Consider the following 21,253-nt stretch of genomic DNA (forward strand, 5'->3'; position numbering starts at 1 on the left):
TGATCTTAATCGAGAGTTATCTTAAGTGATTTCGATCATTTAAGATGTAATTAACTATAGGGCTTGCCTCTATAGGGAACCAAGAACCCAGATAAAATAAACCCTATCTAATTTTTATGTTAGATAGGTGACTTGTTGGCCTTTTTATAAAAATATTTCGCAGATCAAAACGGATGTCACAAATTGTTTAGTCTAGATGATTAAATCCCTATTACAAGTAATATATTTATTCTTCGGGATAAGTGTATTGCTTGTAGTATTGTATTAAATCATCTAAACTATTAAAAATGTGAGACTCGTTTGGTCTCACTTATTTTAAAAATTAAAAAACATTACTTCTTTAAAAAAGTTATATTTATATTTAAATTATTTTCAAAATCCCAAAATCATCACCTTTTCAAACTACGAAAGTGAAGTTGAACAATAAAACGGCCGACAGACGTGTAATAGGTTGCCTGAAAGGGTAGAACCTGAAATAGAAAATTTAGTTTAATAATGTAGCAATAATTAATTCAATTTATTCTAGATTTAGGTAACTCACGAATTTCCCTCAAGTCATTATATACCAAACCGGAGGTGTCCTGTCTTGAAGTGATGGGTTTGAAGGGATTTGTTTCATCTGAGGAGTGCGACGATGGACGACTGCTCGAGAACGAAGGTTTGGAAGGGGTTGTACTGGTAGGAGCAACAGGTCTGGTCGGAGCAGGAGGCCTGATCGGAGTAGAAACAAAAAATGTAAACCTCACGAGCATCAATGTAGTGATGGAAGAGCAGATCAACACAAAACTATTACTCTGTGAGGAAGGGCAGGAAACTAACTTATTTGTTCTTTGTAGGGAATGAGGGATTGAGGAATAGACCAACGAGATGGCTGTTCTCCGCTTCCACCTAAAGTCATCTGTAACATGAAGAAAAAAATTAAAAAACTAGCATTATGCATGAAACAATATCAGTGTAAGTAGTATTGAAGTATAATCCCGACACACCGCACTAGAAGTACAAGTAGCAGCAGCAAAAATAAAAGCAGGAAGATATATAATGAAAATAAGAAAAATGATGTAAGTATAAGTATGACACATTAATAGTAAAAGCACTAAAAGTAAAAGTAGGAATACACAGAACATATAATGTGAAAAGTAAGAAAAATCAATAATACAACAGACTGTAAAATCATGAAAAAAATGAAAATCTGAAAAGATATACCACTCTTAGTCCATTTTATAGATGAATTAGTCAATGATGAACTTAAAATTTATTCATTATTATTATTATTAGTGTCATCTATAATTTAAATAACCTCTTCATATGCCATTGTGATACTCTCGAGGATATTCCTTCGATAGAATTGAGTTGAATACGAAAATATGTCATTTATTACTTTTGATGAATAGGTTCTATGATAGTTGTACCTTAATAGTTATTTTAGATTTACTCCTTATAACCACAACTCAATCAATTTCATCTCTTGTTCTACAGGGTATCTAAGATAGTAGACATAACTAGCTTAACATGCTAGAACAATTGGATTAAATTTTTCAAACCTACTGTTCATTTTAACTTTAGTGATATCATGAGTGTACTATTCTTGAACCTCGGTTAGAAATATGATTGAATCATTCACAGTTGAACAGGTATGCATTGCACTCAAAACAACCTAGATATCACAACTACATTACTTTTTGAAGAATTTCGTAGTAGCTAATCTCACCATCCGAGTGAGTGTTTCTTTTTACACAAACACCATAATTATACATATTATTACCTTCACATAAAAAATTTGTATGAAATCTATAACTATTTATATCAAATATTTGTCACATTGTTATATTATGATTAGACCCCCAAACAAGGCTAATGAGGCTTGATCTATAACTCCATTGCTTTGATTGGGAACCTATTACAAATTTTAAAATATAAATACTCTTAATTTGAGTATGCAACTTGTGTATTGATGAATTAAAGAGTTAATTAAGCGTATGTATAATTTGAACTCTATTGAAAATTTTTCCTCAATTTATTTGGTTATGACAAAGTCATCCTCTATGCTTAAATTATTGACAAACAACCTGCTCGCATCATTGTTAGTTATATGAGTAAGTTAATATAAAATTCTAAGTCATATCTCAAGCAATTTATAATTACTAGAAATCTTATTGCATAAATAGTTGGATTTCATTACAGTTAAGAAAATATATAAAGTCATTGCTCAAAGCTCTTTATCATTGAGGTTGCGTGTAACATGCCACTTTGATATTTCTTTTGATATTTAAAATACAGATAATTCAGACTGCGAAGACATCTCACCAAAAATTTGTTGTATTAATTAATGTTGCTCAAAATAACAAAAATATAATGTAATTTTCTTCTGCAATAAGTATGCCTCGCATATTGAGCTCTGTGAAGGTGTTTTGTTTTTTACAATTTTTTATTTTATTCAATAATCTGCATCACGAACATATTTATCCTGACTTTATTGATAACTCTGAATGTGTGGTGTAAGCTTCCCACAAAAGCTATTGCGCGACATTCAATAAATTTTAATATTTCTACGTTTCACTAACATTCTCAACGAATTGAGCTCTGCTTGCATCAAAAATTATTTTTTCATATATGCTAGGATTTTATTTCGTTGGAGGTGCAGAACTTGATGAAGCTCCAACATGATCATATTGAATATCTGGTTCATGCTTTCCATGCGCAATCAAGTACCAATAATTAGGTTGGAAGTTCTTATGGTAAAAATTCAATATGACTTTATCAGGTGTTAGGTATGCTTGATTTTTGTGCTTTGCCATGGGCATTGAAACTTATCTTCTTAAATGTAAATGGGCAGCTGTGTTATCGCTCGGGCAAATTCTTTCACATAATTTAAAATCTCATTAATGAATTCTTTTCTACTTGGAGACAATATATTATACATCCATAATTTCAAATTTTGAATATCTGTCATAGGCCTATATATATGTAGATTTAAACAATACAACCACAACAACAAGCTTTTATTCCACTAAGTGGGGCCAGTTACATGAATTTTTTTTCTCCACCGCGTCCTATTGTGTGTCATATTTTCATTTAAACAATAAGACATTTAAATCATCAGTTATACAAAGATCATTTTGTACATAACTATGTATATATGTCTAGACCTATAAATCTAATTAAATCTAATATATATATGTTTGTATGTGTGTGCATTTATGTATAGACACACACAAATTAACATATATACCTCGGGGAGGGTGGATTTAACACATCAATCTACCATTTTCCGTTGGAGTTTTACTTACATACCACTTACTTCATATCTAACATATACTTCAATTTTTACCTATGTGCCAGCTTACCTATATAGAAAAAGGTGTCTTTCACTTTGTAAAAGTTAAAATAGAGATATTTTTGATGTGTTATGAAAGATTTGGGTGGTATAAATGTATATAGTAGAGTTTAGGGTTATATATGTAAATACTTATGTATCTGGTATGTATGCAAATTCCCCTTTCCGGGCTAACTAAATCAATCAAATCCTAAATCCTACTTGCAGCTAAACTCTCCTTAAGGCATAGCTAATCTCATAAACATAAACCTAATGCAAAGTAGACTAATTTGGCAAAGAAAAAATAAAGAAGTGGACAAATTAAATGTGGGAAAAAAAGGAAATTACTTCGAAGTGCTCAGATAAGAGGAAGAAGAGGTCGCGAAGTCGTCGGACGGTCAGAGGAGCGGTTTCGGATTCGCCGAACAGTCGCGGGGAGGTAGAGCGCGAATGAGCTTGAGAGGTGCAATTTTAGATTTTAAGGACCAGGCGTTGGATTTGCGTAAGTTAATTTGCATTGACATTAACGTTTGTACTGCACCGCTATTAAGTGACAAAGATAACGAGGAATAGTTTCGTCGCTAATCGCGACGCTAAATATTTGTGTAGGCATACGGAGAAGCAAAACTCGTCCTTAATACTGATCGTCTTAAATCAGACACAAATATTTGGCATCGAAACATGTCCAATGCAAGTGTTGATGCTATTTAAGTATTTAACCATTTTCCCGTATTGATTGTTTCTGCTTGCTTCTGCTATAGTTATTACATTATAAAGTCTATCATAGAGCTTTACAATATTTTCAATATCGTCCATTTTACTAGCGTTATTCAAAAATGATGTTATCATTGTAATTATTTAAAATATAGAAAATTTTAAACCTCCATTTTATTTGTGTCAGGTACAAACCTGACGTAATTATAGGTGATTTGGATTCAATAAGTACAAAAGTGAAGGATTTCTATTCTGATTTGGTATGTGATATTATTCGAGCTTTACAAACATGTATTGCTATTTTTGTTTTTGTTGTTGTAATATAATTATCCAAGCATTTTTGTTTACGTTGTTTTTCTTTATTTTCAGTTAAGATAGCTTTCTTGTTGAATCAGCATGCATGAAGATTATGATTTGTAAATACTTCGATTATTTCTTAATCCCGATGATCATTAGCCAGGCTTGTTTTTGCTTCTTGAAGCTTAAGAATATTATAATAGAAATAACTTATTTTCTTTTTGGTTCACCAACATCTATGTTGTAATTATTTATAGATTGCTTAGACGTAAATATAACTCTTATTTAAAATAAAAATTTCTTAGATTGTCCTTCAATGTTTTTTGAAGGCCATTATTTTGCAATAATGATAAATATGTCATAAGTTGCTTTCGATGTTTGATCATGTTGTTATGTCAATGTGCCTGGTATGGCATGGATGAGACCTGATCATCCATGACATTTTTATCCCTGGAGTGTAAACTTTTGCTTTTAATTCTATTAGTAATTGGTTGTCACATTAGCAACTTGATGGATGAATGTTTTTTTTCCAAAATTGATATTTTGGTGTAATGAAAGCTCTTTATTTTTGGTGCATATTAGGTAGCTGCATTTACAAGTTACTCATAGTTGATTATCTACTAAATTAAAACTGTGCTATGTTAACATTTAAATGATAATTCCAATTGTTCAGCCTTAAACATATGTTTTTTGCATGAATTTTAATCTTATTACAATCGAATAAGTCTCTATATTTTAAACGTTTTAACTTGCATATTATTGTGTGTATGTACATCCATCAACTACTACTTGTTATCAGTCAACTTTCTATCATTATAAGGATCTTTCATGTTTCCCTAAAGACCTCTAACGCAAGTGGTATAGTCATAGTTTCTAAGGGGGAAAAAATACTCCTAGGTTCTAAGGATATTGGCACAAATTTGAGTCAAACCTGTTAACTTTTTTAACTAAAATTTTTTAGCCTCCTGTGTACAATTTATCTATAGTTAGCTTTGTGCCCTTCTTATTTATAATTGAATCTGCACCTATTTATCTGTACCTATTCTTGTGCTCTACTTTCAACTAATTAAATAATTCATGCATGTTTTTTATCCTTTAAAAGAATGAATATTTGGTGTTGTACCCTTCCTAATTCCTATCAAGACAAATTATGTCAAAATTCTAGTGAAGTTTCTTTAAGCAAAGGATAAAACCCATTTCAGATGTTTCTTCTTCTTCTTCTTTTTTTTTCTTGGTGTCTATGGAAGGATTATAGCCATAAAATTCAACGACAATCCTCTAGGCATGTGGAACTGGAAATTTTAGTTAAAGACCGTTATTTATTAGAGGTTAATTTAATCGAATGCCATTTTTATGCCTTGCAAAATTAATTACAAGAAATACCCCCACTACGAACAGATTTTTTCGTAAGGAAATAATCATTATTCACCAAAAAAAGAAATGATTTTTCTATGCAATATCAATTATTGTCGGAAATGCTTTTTTGGTGAGTATTGGGTTAGGAATTTTTTTAATTTTTACTTTTTATTTTTGTTTATCCAACCGCTAGTATTTTCCAATAGGCATATTGCTGGAAATCTACCAATATTTATTGGTAGATTCGATAATAGTACTTTTTGATAAATTAACCGTTATTATTTTTGTTAAATCATTGAGTTTTTGTCAATATTTTTGTCGATAACATGATTTTTTTTCTTGCACAATATTCTTTCGTGAGTATGACATGTAAATTTTTCCTATTAAACATATTACTTCTAATACATTTTATTTAATACTTCAAAACAAAAGCTACACGTTTAAGAACACCACAAGTGGGCATTAAAAATAAAATTTTCATAATACAAAATGTATTATTAGAGTTATTATAAATTATTGCTTATTTTTTATTCACTCCCCTCTCTCACATTCTTCTTCTATATGACTATCTTCCTCTTTATAGGCTCCTTTTGTTGTAACATACTGCCTTTAGACTGGGACATTAACTTGTGGTTGTGTTTCTGTGATTACAAAAGCTTGCTGATCCTCTGTTATAGCAGTTATTTAGCATTGCATCATTTCTTACATCTCATATCTTACATAACCAAGATAAGGGGTATATAGGACTAAGTGACCAATTCATATATTATCTTTCTCCTCCAATAACGTATGTCAACAATCTGTAATCTAACTATTAAGATCATTCACTTGAACATTTCTCTTATGTGAAGCTCCGGCTTTGCATATCTCTAAAGTACATATACTCATTTTATAAAAAATATTATTCATTATATATTTAAAATATTAAATAATTAAGTTCATATTTCAAAGTATTCATACTTAAGCTCTTTAGATTTTGTTGTTGAGCTATCTACCTATGGTGGGTGCACATGTCAAATGTTTGGGTCTCTTTCTAACATGAACTTCTATAAACATATTAATATTGTTTTAAAAAATATATAAATATAAATTAAATTTATTAATTTACACTCAACATTCAAATTCTATGCTCTATTTGTGAAATTAAGCTCCAATATGAAGAGAAGTGCCCATGCCTGCGTAATCAAAATCACTTTTTTCTTGTGGCTTTGTATTCCTCATACATGCATGACTTCCCCGCTTGGCTCAAATGCCTTTTCCGACCCACTTAGTTATTTACCTAGGTTTACGGATATTAGTAGCAATGCCACCCAAGTTTTTTGAATTGCATTACTCAAAATGTCATTTGATCTGATTATTTTTGTTGAGGAATTTTGTAAAACTTTTCTAAAATACAAAATTCATTAATTAGGGGGATTTACATTCATACTACACAATTTTTATATATTTATATATGTGATGCTTAAACTTAATATTTACTTATATAACATGCAAATTGTTAACATCACATAAAAAATATTTAATATTTTTTTTAAAATTAAAATTTACATTCTCATGAACATATTTTGATCTGATTGTGACACTAAAGTGTTAAATTAATAAATATCAAAGTTCGGGTGTTAGATAAATAAGTGCATGATAATTGTGTGGCATATAATAAAACTCTCATTAATTTGTATCTCAAAATTAAAGATTTATTTGATAAAAATACAAAAATTTTCATCTAAAACTCACAAAATTACTTGTCACAGTATCTTCGATGTTTCTTTTCCAATGATACAATATAACTATCAAATTTAATTCTTATGTCTTCTTAATCTTATGTGGGTTAAACTCATAGAAAAGACAATTAAAGTGGGTTAAACTCATAGAAATCAACTTAATTAATAAAGATATCTGTAACCGTTCAAAGACAATCATATTCAAGGTTTAATGTGTCATTGTTTGGTTCAAAACATTAAGTGTGCTCATGAGTAGCAATTTTACACTTCTTTGGAGTTGGCTTGGTTTGTGATACAATGGGATAAATATTAAGAGGTGTCAAGACAGCTAGATTGTCTAAAACAGTGAGGTGGTAGGGAAGAAGGGTAGTAGTTTGGTTGTGCATACAATGATTATAGTGTGTGGATGGCCCTCCTACTTACGATGGTGTTGGAAATGGTTAATATGAATGACTGAGTGGTATATTGATGGGAAGAGGTAGATCGGTGGAATATAAATTAGTGATTTGATATGTATGGTAGTGGTGGTGATGAATGTGAGTAGTGTGGAGTAGATCATACTGCCGGTGGTGGTGACATCAGCTATTTTTTTTTTCCACCTAAAAACTATAAATTAATAAATTTGTCATGTGTTTATCTCTTTCACTAGTTGACATCTATAAAGAATATAAATAAATTATAAATAATTTAATGCTAAAATATTATAAAAGAAATGTGATTATGAACATTAAAAATTAATTTGAAAGCCTAAATGTGTGTGGGTTTGCACTAGTCCAATTGATAATATCCTTGAAAGTTGTTGCTAGTGTCCAGTGTTTGATGCTTGCCTAAATAATAATAAACTCCAATCCTCCAAACTTTGGAGCAGGAAAAAAAAAGGGGCAAAAGATTATAGTGTGTGGATGTCCCTCCTACATAAGATGGTGTTGGAAATGGTTAATGTGGATGACAGAATGGTATATTAGTGGGAAGGGGTAGATCGGTGCGCTATAAATTAGTGATTTGATATGTATGGTAGTGGTGGTGATAAATGTGAGTAGAGTGAAGTAGATCATACTGCTAGTAGTGGTGGCATCAGCTATTTTTTTTTCCACTTAAAAACTATAAATTTAGTAAATTTCTTATGTGTTTATCTCTTTCACTAGCTGACATCTATAAAGAATATAAATAAATTATAAATAATTTAATGCTAATTAAAAGAAATGTGATTATGAACATTAAATATTATTTTGAAAGCCTAAATGTATGTGGGTGTGCGCTAGTCCAATTGATAATATCGTTGAAAGTTGTTGCTAATGTTCAGAGTTTGATGCTTGCCTAAATAATAATAAACTCCAATCCTCCAAACTTTCGAGTAGGCAAAAAAAAAAGGGGCAAAAGATTCAATGCGTGCCAATTGTGCAAAAAATTAAATTTACATATAAGTAACCATTAATTATTCTTCTCATCTAACTTAATCTTGGTAATAGTTATTATTGTTATTTATCATCGTTATCTTTTGTATTGTCATTAGCAAATCCATAAACCTCTTTAAAGTTACTTCAACTTTGTGAAAGTTAGTCATTAGGTCTGTATCGGCTTCAAGTTCTATGGATTATGATTTCTCTTCTTCATGATGAGAAACTTCCAATGTTTATTTATTATCAATGCTACCTATAAGTTTTGTCGTAATCAATACCAATCAGTTTTACTTTATTTTTAATCATCCAATTTAATTTAGTTACTATGCTTGAAATACCAGTCAGTGAGAGAATAAATGGATATTTTTTATTTTAAATTTCATTGTATTTTAATTGTTTCATTTTGCTTATACACTCCTGTGCCTATGTTAGGCACAAGATCGTGTTAATCACAGAGAAAGAGAAATAAACTTTTGGTGTGTCTTTTAAGATATTATGTGATGCAATATAGGCAGGATAGGATTAAGGGACGAGAAGTTCATAACAACAAAAAAACTTACCCATTAAATAAAGAACTTTTTATTTATTTTTGGTTGTCAAGACTATTTATATTTTGAAGTTAGTCTTATTTGAAAAGTTCAAAAATTGAATTTCGGTGGAGCTTAAATCTTTAAATCCTTAGAAAAATTATGCAAAATCATGAAAGTTTTTTTTTAATGACTTTTTAGAATGTTCAAAGAAATTAGTGCTAGCGGCTCTTTCTTCCTTCATTAAGGAGGGGTTATCCCTCTCCTCTCTTTTTTTTCTCTTTCCATAATAGAATTAGGGTTTGTGTAGGATATCTTTATTTGTTATGTGGGTCAAACAGGTGAAGATTTTGGTGATGTTCCACCACTTCATTTGCTATGGTGAGTGATATATTTAATTTTTTCTTGCTCTTTTATTTCAATTTATTCCGGAATCTTATATCTTGTTGTTTTTTTTTTTTTTTTTGCATCCTTGTAAATCTCCAAAACATCAGCCTAGTTTTTATCTCACAAAACTCAAACCAAAATTCAGTAGTAATGGTTGGCCATGGCTATGGCTAAATCTAGCCTGGTCTTATTAAGTTGGTCAACCTAGACATCTTTAAAATCATTGAAAAACTCCAGCATTTATATAGACACATCTACTATCATTAACTGAAATTTTCGTAATTTTGTTCAAGCTGTGAAACCCTCTATCTAAGCCAAACATCCACTCAAATTTTACTGCCGAATTATGATTCCGCTTGACCTTATATTTAAATAAAATCCATAAAAATATCAATACTTAACAAAAAATTTTTATAACATTTTAGAAAATCTCAAGACACCCCAATCTAAGATTTTTATATTTCAAACGATTTCAGGCATGACACATTGCTTATACTAAGGTCAAAATCATGTAAGGTATTCTACTTTTTGAGATACGCCTTGTATGACCAATGCTTAAATTGGGTTTTTAATTTGACCCCTTCACCTAAACCTTAATATCTTGCTACCATGGTTTCCTTATCAATCTTTTGAAGGATCGTAACTTAAGAGAACCTATCAATCCAAGGCAAGTTTTTGGGTCCCATACCGTTGTTGTTGTATTATTTCTTGAACAATATCATAGCTGTTAAATTTATTTTCTATGGACGTGTTTCTTTTTACACATGCATAATTAAATATCTCCTCGATAAATTTGATAAATCAACCATAATCTTACTTCTCTCATTGATCCCCATGTAAGATCATGTAGTTCTCAATCTCTTACCAACTTTTTTTATGATAAACTTGATTGTAGCATACAATATATTGCATGCAAGGTTTGTTTAGCAAAAGATAAATTCTAACTATATTATAAATTTTAATTAAAATAGTTGTATAGAACATAAATCATATGATGAATTCAGCTTTGACCTTATTGTTAATTACCTTAAATTAAGTATATAAAGTGTGCTCATGTATTACCTTTAGTAAATAGTATTGCATAAAATTATTATGAAATTTATTCTTGGAGACTTGCACATCCTATGAGTTCAGGAGGATATATAATGTGCTAACAATAATCTTTTTATCACATAACTATCTTTATACACATTTATTAGATACTCCCTCTGATACTCCAAAATTAAGGGTCTGTTTGGCGCAGCTGAAGCTGCGCTGTCCCAGGAAGCTGCTGCGGGAAAACTGCTGCAAAGAAGCTGACTGTCTGTTTCTGAAAAATGACCATTTTGCCAATGTTCAGTAAATTTGTTTATAACAGAACTATGACATCAATATATTTGATATTCCATAAACATGAATTCATTTCAAAACATAATAAAAAAATAGAATTATTCTTGCTCTCGAAGTGGATTCTTCACCGAATAATATTATTCCAAAATCAAGTAAAATTTTTCAAAATTAAAATGGGTCTGAAGAGTTAATGAGACATAGAAGAAATTTGGGGGTTTTCATAGCTGAAACATCTTTTTCTCTGCCACCAATATGCGAGATGCAAAGGTTACCCAACAATCCCCTAATTTAATGAGTTTAATGGAAGGCAGTTTGGAAATGGTAGGTTTTGGGTGCAACAATTTTAACCATTTTGCACAGAAACATTTACAGTCAAGCATTCAAACATTGCTAAAACACTTTCACTTCAACTCAAGCAGTATTTAGGAAATCCGATAAAAGTGAAACTCGCTAGCAGCAGATCCCCAAGCCATCATAGCTTCGCAATCAGCTTGGAGAAGTTAAATTTTCATTTCATTTTTGGATGAACTACCAGATTTTAACCGAACTTCACCCAAATACTCGTGAGTAAGCATTCAGAACTCATAAGGCATGCTCTCCCTTCATTTTAAAATTTCAAGCTAACAAAAGAATTGAAACAACCAAGAATTCCTCTCTTAACAGCACCACTATACCGATAACAGGAAAATAAATAGAGGGCGCAATCATGAAGAACGTTAAAGAGCCGGCTCTGTTGAAAAAAAAAAAAATCTTACCAGTGCGAAGAGTAGAGAAGGAAGAAGCCCTGCGCGTGAGGAACTCGTAAGAATAGAGGAAGAAGCGACTTGGTTGCGTGAGATGCGCCGGAGAAGAGGAAGCCATCAGTGAAGAGAAGGCGAGGGGAGCAGATCGCGCGATTCGTGAAGAAGAAATGAGAATCGGGGGTAGAGTAATCAGGTAAAAAGCCTAGAGAGAAAGCTAAGCCACGAGTTGTTCATCGCGTTCCGCTTTCGGGGTATATCGCGGCCAACCGCATGCTCACCGCCGCTCCAAACGACATTTTTTCGCGGCGCGTTTCACAGCACAACACCGCGCCGCAGACTGGCAGCCGCGCCAAACAGAGCCTAAATAAGGATGATTGGGTTATTTCATTTCCATCACCCTCTTTATTTTTTACTTTACGTTGGCTACACTTTATATGTGGCTCAAAATAGTGAGTACTAAAAGTGATATTTTCTGTAGTGTTGGAATAAGAAAATTTTAAAGTTAATAACTTTTTATCAGCATTAAGCTAAAATTTCTTCTCTTTGGCGATCTGTTAATTTCTTTTGGCTACAAATATTTATTATTGGTATGACAAGAGTCAATGCTTTAGCTAAATTTGACACAATTAAGTTTTCAATTGCTTGTTGATTTTTTTTCTAATTTGTAATTAATTTATTTGAGTCAATTTATAATTGCATTATCATTTTGGTTCAGTTTTCATATCAAGTTTATATATTAAGAAAATAAATTTTTGTATATTTAATCTTTTTTTATATGTGAATTTTTATTTAATTTATGTGAGCTAAATTTATTGCATCATTTTAATTGCATTGAAATCATAGCTCCTGAATTACTCATCATCGGAATATATCTTGGTTTATCATTAGAGATAAATCTCTAGTAAGAGGATATTTGTGTGTCATCATCAACATTATGATCAACATTCCCGACTATGCGACCAATTCTTGGAATTAATGGTCTCATTTGATTGTGCTTTTAGATATTTTTGAAAGTAATTGCTCTTCAAATCTTACCCATTTCATTAATGACTTGGGCTTATATTGAATCTCACACCGTTTACTAATAAATTTCTAGGTTTTTTCTATTTACAAATACGATCCTACATTAGATACAAATCTCAACACTCCCCCTAAAGATGGACAAAAGATATCCACTAGCCCACTTTATCACATAACCTACACAAATCTAATGAGCTAAGTCCTTTGGTGAGGCGGTTAGCTGCTTGCTCTTCAGTGGCTGCATGACTTAGCTACAGTAGTCCCTTATTCAACTTTTCCTTGATGAAGAACCTATCATGTTTAGTTCTATCATGTTGCATCAGGTTGTTGGTGAGGTTGATCGTTGAATTCTTGTCACACCACTACTTCATTTGAGCTTCGTGGTTCATCTTGAGCTCTACTAGCAAGGCTCTCAGTCACATCATCTTGGCAACTCCTAATGTCATGGCCCTATACTCTCCCTCTATTGTTGACCTCACTACTACGGACTATTTGTTGCTCTTCTAAGGGACCAGGTTGCCCCCTATGAACATACAATATCTAGATTTGGACCTTTTGTCATCAGCTCAACTTGCTCGGTTAAAGCCACAATAGCCCTCAATGCTTAGATGTCCACTCTTCCTGAAGATCAATATCTTCTTCAGGTATCTCATAATCTGTTACACTGCATCTATATGGTCCTTCCTCGGATCATGCATGTAGCGACTCACCACGCTTACTATAATGATATGTCGGGACGAGTGTGACTTAGATAAATGAGACGATTTACTAATCTATGGTACCTCTTGCAATAAACTGACTCTCCTGCCTTTGTGCTCAACTTTCTTTTCTGATTAATTAGTGAAACTGTAGGCTTGCATCCCAACATGCCTATATTTGTGAGCAAGTCTAGTACATTTTTTCTCTGAGATAGAACGATCCCCTCTGCTCCACGAGTCACATCAATGCCAAGGAACTATTTAAATTGTCCCAGGTCCTCAAATTCTTTGCTCAATTTTACCTTTAGTAGCACAATTTCTCCCTCATCACACAAGTGACTATCATATTATCCACATAAAAGACAAACATATTAATGTAACCACCATGTCTTCGAAAGAAATTTGTGTGGTTGACATTAATCCACTAATAGCCCATGCCTACTATTGTTGTTTGAACCTATCAAACCAAGCTCGAGGAGGCTGTTTCAACATCTATTGTGTCCTCAGTCTACATACATTGTCCACTGTTTTGTTTGTGTCGAAGCATGAGGGTATCTCCATGTAAACCTCATCTAGTAGATCCCTATGAAGAAATACATTATTCACATCTAGTTGGTGTATCTTCATCCACCATTTACATTCAGAGAGACGAGTGTCCTGACTATGCTCATCTTCTTCACTGATGCAAATATCTAGTCATAGTCGATGTCATATGTCTGACTATACTCTTTTGCCATAACTTGTGCTTTATAGCGACCATTTTTTTTAGGTATGTTTCACTGTGAATACCCATTTGCACCCGAGCATTTTTCCCTATTGGTTGCAATGCGAACTCCCACGTCCTGTTCTTAAAGAGAGCATCAAGTTCTTCCAACATGAAAGCCTTCCCCTTTGGATCCTCTTGTGCTACCAACCGACACTTGGGGATAGAGACAATGTCCAAAGATGTAATGAAATCATGTGATATGTTAAAGTGTGAGACAAACTGAGCAATGTCATGTGAGAAACTAAAAAAAATCAGGAGAATAATGATCATAGAATAACCTGCATTGTTGCGAGAGGTACTCCTTAAAGTCATGGGAGTGGGAGGAGAAGGAAGAGGAATCAGATCAACTATGTAATCTAATTCTGAATTGGATGGTGTAGGTGTTTTAGGAGTCTGAGTAGACATGGATAAAGGATTTGCTGGCATGAGTGACACGACATGCACTGTTCCATCATTCTGCCTCTTTCTCCTTGTATACACTCTCAGCTCTTCTTGAGCTTGAATCCCACCATCTTCAGGCTCATTTTGCTCATTTTCGGGCTCTTCCTTAGCTGATTCTTCCCACACAACCGGAGAACGCATTGTTCCCCCTGATTCCCCAAATTTTTATTCCACCACCCCCCCCCCCCCCCCCTCTTCTCACACCTCCATTATCTAGCGAGTCACCAAACGGTGCAATCACCTTCAAGGAGTAGTAAGGTTTGAATTCTCTAAAAGTCACATCCTTACTCATAAGTAGTATCTTTTCTACTGGGCTCCAACAAACATACCTCTTCTGGGTAGCAAAATAACCCATGAAAATACACTTCACAGCATTGAGATACAACTTCTTTATTGATGATCTATTATCCTTTAAAAAACATACACAATCAAATATCTTTAATGGGAGGATTCAATCATTTTTTCCTTTTTGCAACTCACAAGGAGATTGTCATTCCAACACTCTTGAGGGCATTCATTTTATCAATTGTGCAGCCACTGTTTTGCCCCACAAGTGCTTTAGGACATTCATCATGATCATCATGTTTCGGGATATCTCTAGAAGATGTATATTCTTCTTGTTCGCTACTCTGCTTTGTGTCGGTGTGTATGGACATATGATTTGATGTTGTATTCCTTAGGTTGACAACTACTCTCAAACGTCTTGTTGGTTTACTCTGTCTCATTATCAGACCTCAATATCTTCACTATTGCATCGTTTTAAGTCTGAATCACTCTGTAAAGTCTTTAAAGCAGACGAGAACATCACTTTTATTTCTCATCAGATATATCCAAGCAACACATCCTCCACACTCTTCACAAAATCTCCTATTCCAGCATTCTCTACCATAAATGTCAAGGTTGAGTCCATCCCTTTTTATCCAAGTACTAGAGTCCATTATGCCACATGTTGGTCCTAAGTTTCCGTTTAGTCTCATTCTCTTGAAAGATCACCTTAGAATATCAAATGAAACAATACATTTTAGTTGGAGTATAATACACTAATGGATAAAATGTTCATTGGAAAGGAAGAAGCATACAAAACATTGGACAAAGTCATAGAATCTGTATACCTCACAGTACCCTTACAAATCATCGATTATATTGTACCTTCAACGGCCTGAATATTTTCTGGAACAGTTAGGTGAGTATAAGAAGAAAACTCACTAGCGTTACCCGCCACATGTCAAGATGCACCATAATCTACTATCCATTTTAGTGATCTCATTGTGGATATCGATGCAAGAGCATGTGCATTATGAGAATCTTTGGCTAAGTGAGCATAAGTAACAGTGTTTCTCTTGAATGACGATAAGGTGGATGCATTCTCAGTCACATCATCTGCCACTCTCTGCTTCCTCTTCAATATCTCCAGGAACTCCTGATCCTTATTAATAAAGATCACTCCTATCTCTCTCTCATTATCTTCTATCATCAAAATTTTCTAGTGGCCCTCTCTTCTACCTATTTGGCCTCTACGACTACGACCATGGCCTCTAGGCTGTCCTTGTTCACTAGTCTCTTTATCCTTGGGTGGCTTTGCACAAGTCTTGCTCAGGTGTCCCACTTCTTCACAGTTGTAGCACCTACGTGTCTTCCCTTGGGCACTTGTCATGCCTAAGCTCAAAGCAGACAAAGCTGATCACATAACTGGAAGTCCACCCGGCTCCGAGTGTTGCCTCATGCAACTCTTCTTCAGTATCATCGCGGTAATTGCCTCATCCAGTGAAGGGATCGTCGTTGGGCTAGGAGGATTGATTTCCTCTGATCAAAGGTCAGGTTCAAATGAGCCATAAATTGCATAGTCTGATCATCACAGCTTTACATAGGTAAGAAGTGATTAAGATCTTACCACAATTGCTCCAGCTTTATGGAGTACTCCTGAATCAATCTATCTCCTATCTCACACTGAATATAGAATACCCTCATGTGATTTTTAATCCCAGTAGAGTTATTCTACTTTGCCCAGATGTCCCTCACTTTTTGAATGTCATCAATTGATAAGGCCATAGATGGAACCATCGAGTTAAGTAGTCAAGTGTAAAGCAAGACATGTGAGGTCCTTCACTCATCCCTTTCAACCTGCCACTCTTTGGCTCAACACCCGTCAAATATCCTTCTAGTCTCTTCACTACCAGAGCCGCCTCGATTTGACGCGATTAACTCAGATATGTGACTAGTCCATCAAGTTTCATATCCACATGGAGGAGATATAGCTTCACCTGCGTTGAAGCATGTGTCGAGGTAGTGGCCCCCATCGAGACACTAGGCTTCTTGTATGAGCCCGATCAAGACCTTCAGAACTTCAGGATCTATCTTCTCCAGAAGCTTCACGCCTTTACCTCCTGCACCATCTCTTTCTTCTAACATCCTAAATTTTACTATTCTTTGATTTGTATGCCTGATCTGATGCCCTCGCCAATTCTTGTTTCACTCGAAGCAGCTTGAACCTCCCTGTTCCTATGCAAGCATGAGCCTGCACTTCCCCTCTGCTTCGTAGCAAACGAAAAGATTGTTTGTGTATGAAGTCCTTTGAAACTCCAATAGTCGCAATTAGGGCTCTCTGGACAACAGCGAAGGGATTGCAACCGCATTTAGAACTCACTGGATAGCAACAACAGCTTGTTGGACAACAATGAAGAAATCACATGAAAAAAAAACCCGCCTCTGAAATTCCCTTCTTCCGTTCCTGTGCTCGGGAAACTCGACGACAGGATGCAACAACTGGATCACACAATAATAGCAACGACGCTCCTTCCGCTCCTGCGTTTGGGAAACACAATGACGGGATCACACAACACAAAGATCTCGCTTCGTTGCATTTGTAGCCAAAGCCGACTTCCGTCTCTTTTTCCCTTTGCTTCAAGCTCAGTGCTAGGGTTCTGATACCATTTTAAAAGTAATTGCTCTTCAAATCTTACCCATTGCATTAATGACTTGGGCTTATATAAAGCCTTACAACATGTACTAATAAATTCATATACTTCTTCTATTTACAAATAGGACCCAACATTAGATACAAATCTCAAGAGATATTCCACTAAACTTTCATCACCATGGATTTCATTTTATAAAAATTCAGTTCTTGTATTGGACAAGGTGATAATACCTACCCATAACTAAACTTGGTTAGAAATATCAGAATTCCAAACCATGTTGTGGGTTATTGATTTTCGGTATTTCATTATATGTTAAATGGCATCAATGGTTGGCGAGAAGCTTCTTTTGGGCATCTTCAAAAGGTGATTTTTTTGGGGAGAGTTTCCTTCTCATTATCACTTCGCTAACATGCCCACATGGAGGCTGAGAATGATGGTTAAGATTTACAAAATAAAAATGTTAACTATTGTTCTGTTTGAGATAATTTCAGATAATGCTGGTTTTATTGATTTCTAACTCGGCATGTTTGGATACGAAGCATGTCATAGGCCCATGAAATATTTATCTTGGCATGCCCTTGCCAAGTACTATTGTAGTTGACTTCTATTATTATTGTATGTGCAAAGGGCACAATGAAGCTAATACATGTTACAGGTTTTTCTTTCATATAGCATTCAACAAGTTACTCATTAAAGCTTTATTTACTGCAACTTGATGACTATTTCCCGTCTGAACTAGAGTTTTAGAGCTCATTTCTATAAAAGGACTACTACATTTAATGGTAGGTCGGTCATTACTGCGGCAAATGATCTTTCATCTCTCACTCTGTGGCATAGCATGGATTACATTTTTTTGTGTTTCGTTAACTCTGGCAGGGAGTTAAGATAGTGAGAGTGACAGAGCAGGAGTTCCCCGACTTACACAAGTGTGTAGCTTTTATTTGTGATTGCACACCCTCTTTGGAGAAATCAAATGTAAGCATTCACTTTTGCAAAATGTATTGAATATATTTTTTCAAATAAAATATATAAAATGATGTATAAAACATGCTAAACAAAAACATTAAGGGAAAAAGTAAAAGCAAACAGTGCGAACTAATGCACTTGAGTGAATTCAGCTGCATATTCTTGTTGCCGGCGCGCTTGGAGGAAGATTTGACCATGAAATGGGGAACATCAATGTGCTTTATCACTTCTCAAACATGCGCATTATTCTCCTATCGGATCACTGCTTGATTTATCTTCTTCCTAAAACTCATCGGCATGAAATCTACATCCAGTCTTCTGTTGAAGGACCACGTTGTGGTCTCATCCCGTTCGGTGCACCAGCTTCTTCCATTACTACCACCGGTCTCCAATGGGATCTTAGTAAGCATCCACACTACATTTCTTTTACATTTTTATTCCAAGTTTATATATTAATCCAGAAAGTTAAAGAATTTTAGAAAGTTTATATATTAATCCAGAAATTTTTATTCCAAGTTTATATATTAATCCAGGAAGTTAAAGAAAACCGATTATTAAAGGTCTGTTTGGAGTGGCTGAAGAATTTTAGAAAGTTGATTGTAAAGCTGTGGTGGAGAAAGTTGTTGTGAGAATTATATATATAATTTAGACAACAACTTTCTTACAACCACCGCATTTTAACATGTCAGTTTGAAAAAAAAATGCTTCCAACCACAAAAATTTTAAGAAAACATCAAGAAAGCATTTCCCGAAATGGAGTTATAGCTGTGATTTGAAATGAAAAGCATGAAGAAAGCTGTCCCAAACAGACCCTAAATCAAATGGATGCTTAGTTTAATTTTTTTATTTTCCTTTTTTATGTCATTTTATTTATGTTTTGATTTAAATTAAATTATGTTTTTGATATAATTATTTTTAAGAAGTTTCAAAGTAATATTTTAGTATTTCTGAGTGTTTTTAAAAATAAAAAATAAATGGTCTGACCTCAAGAGCTTTCTCTGATATCAACAGCTGAAGGAAGCATGCATTTTGGTGGATTGGAGAGCACATCCAATTCAGTGCGAGAGGAGAAAATTACAGTGCATTCTGACTCAGATCTGTTGTGGACAATTAGCATCCGGAAACCAAGATGATGAACTCTTCTTATATGTTGAAACACAGCTTTCTCAATTTATCTACATTATTACATCATGTATTATTGATCGTCAAATTTTCTTGTTGAATTTACGATTATTCAGTTTATTGGCTGTAACTTTAAGGAGCTCAGATGTTTGCATATAGCTGTATTGATATCTAATAACTGTATAAATAATTGACTTAAATGTAAATGACATAAGAGTCAAAATTGTCCCCCGGAGACCATCTGATATGTCGAATTTAGATCCAAAACTCTTCAGAACTGATTTAAAATGGCTCTACTCAAATATAATCCGAAGTAGGTTGACATGTTTGATTTGAGAAGGGACTGATTTAAATAAATGAGATGACTAAAATTCAAATGATTTTGGGAATTTTTGTTGATATTTTTTTCAATTATAAATCAGTGCAATAAAAGAATTATGACTGAGAATTCGAATCGCACCTTATAATATCTCTTATTTTAAGCTGTCAAATGAGAGCCTCCATAAGTGGGAGTTCTAGTTTTGTGATCTAATAGCAATGCCAATTGAGAGAGCTCGAAAGGGCAATTTGGCACCGGTTTGTTAAAACTCATTTTGTTGCAGTGTGATCAATAAATTTTTATCAAGCATGAATTTTGATGTATTTTTTATGAAGGATCTTTCAAATTCAAATTTAAGATTACTTGAGCCTTGATTTCAACAAGTTTATATTCAAACTACTAGTCTAGGCAAAACGAACTTGATGATACCAAAATTGGTTTAATTTGGCCCAATCAAATCTAGATCAAATTATTAAGGCATATTTAGAGGCTTTGAATCTTCAATTGAATTGTTAAATGAACTCTAAATTTGACATATTTATAATCAAGTTGAGTGTTTCGATGAGAGAAATATAACGAGTCTAAGATTGTTAAAATTTGAGTTCATTAATTCACTCAAATCATTAAAAAATCATCTATGATCAAGAAAGATTGATGGGGATCATCTGATCAAGTGATTAGAGAAGTTATGTGCCAAAAGACTTAGATGTTCCTCCCTAAAAGACTATAAATAGACTCTCTCTTCACTAGAGAAGAGGAGAAGAAGTGGAATTTCAAAGTTTGTCCTGAGAGAAAATCTGATAAATAACCATCGGCCTTCATGGGCGTCGACCACTGTTTGATCACAACCCGTTGCCTACCATAAGCCACCATCGATTATCATTGCTTGCCATCAATTACCCCTGCTTGCAAATCATGTAGTCATGGTCATATGGTCGTTGTGTCTAACACATGTATTTTCTTTTTTTGTTGTTGTAAAAACACAAGCATAATACTTTGTTTAAAATTATAGCCCTGATTTCTCTGTTGCGAGAGAAAGGCGCACCCTTATACTTACAAACTCATAATTAATTATTTTAATTGGGCTAGACCCCGTAATTTTTCTTTTATATGTAAAAATTATGTTGTCTCCTCTCGCTACTTCTCTTTTATTTATATGCATGTGTTGGATCGTCATGCAACACTAACTCATTAAAAAATTATTCCATCACCACTA

The 21,253-nt window shown here is 33.7% G+C and overlaps 1 protein-coding gene across 1 annotated transcript in view; it reads left to right on the forward strand.

The window, feature by feature from the left end:
* LOC110039545 (thiamine pyrophosphokinase 1-like) overlaps positions 1 to 19,737 on the forward strand; it is a 29,317-nt gene extending 9,580 nt beyond the window's left edge. Inside the window, exons 3-6 of the mRNA XM_020744648.1 lie at positions 4,215 to 4,287; positions 18,507 to 18,605; positions 18,749 to 18,998; positions 19,608 to 19,737. Coding sequence (XP_020600307.1) covers positions 4,215 to 4,287; positions 18,507 to 18,605; positions 18,749 to 18,998; positions 19,608 to 19,729 — 544 coding nt within the window. The 3' untranslated portion in view covers positions 19,730 to 19,737. The remainder of the gene's footprint in view (positions 1 to 4,214; positions 4,288 to 18,506; positions 18,606 to 18,748; positions 18,999 to 19,607) is intronic.
* Positions 19,738 to 21,253: the final 1,516 nt, after the last annotated feature.

This window comes from Phalaenopsis equestris, unplaced genomic scaffold, assembly GCF_001263595.1.
Source record: "Phalaenopsis equestris unplaced genomic scaffold, ASM126359v1 Scaffold000002, whole genome shotgun sequence".
Taxonomy (NCBI): domain Eukaryota; kingdom Viridiplantae; phylum Streptophyta; class Magnoliopsida; order Asparagales; family Orchidaceae; genus Phalaenopsis; species Phalaenopsis equestris.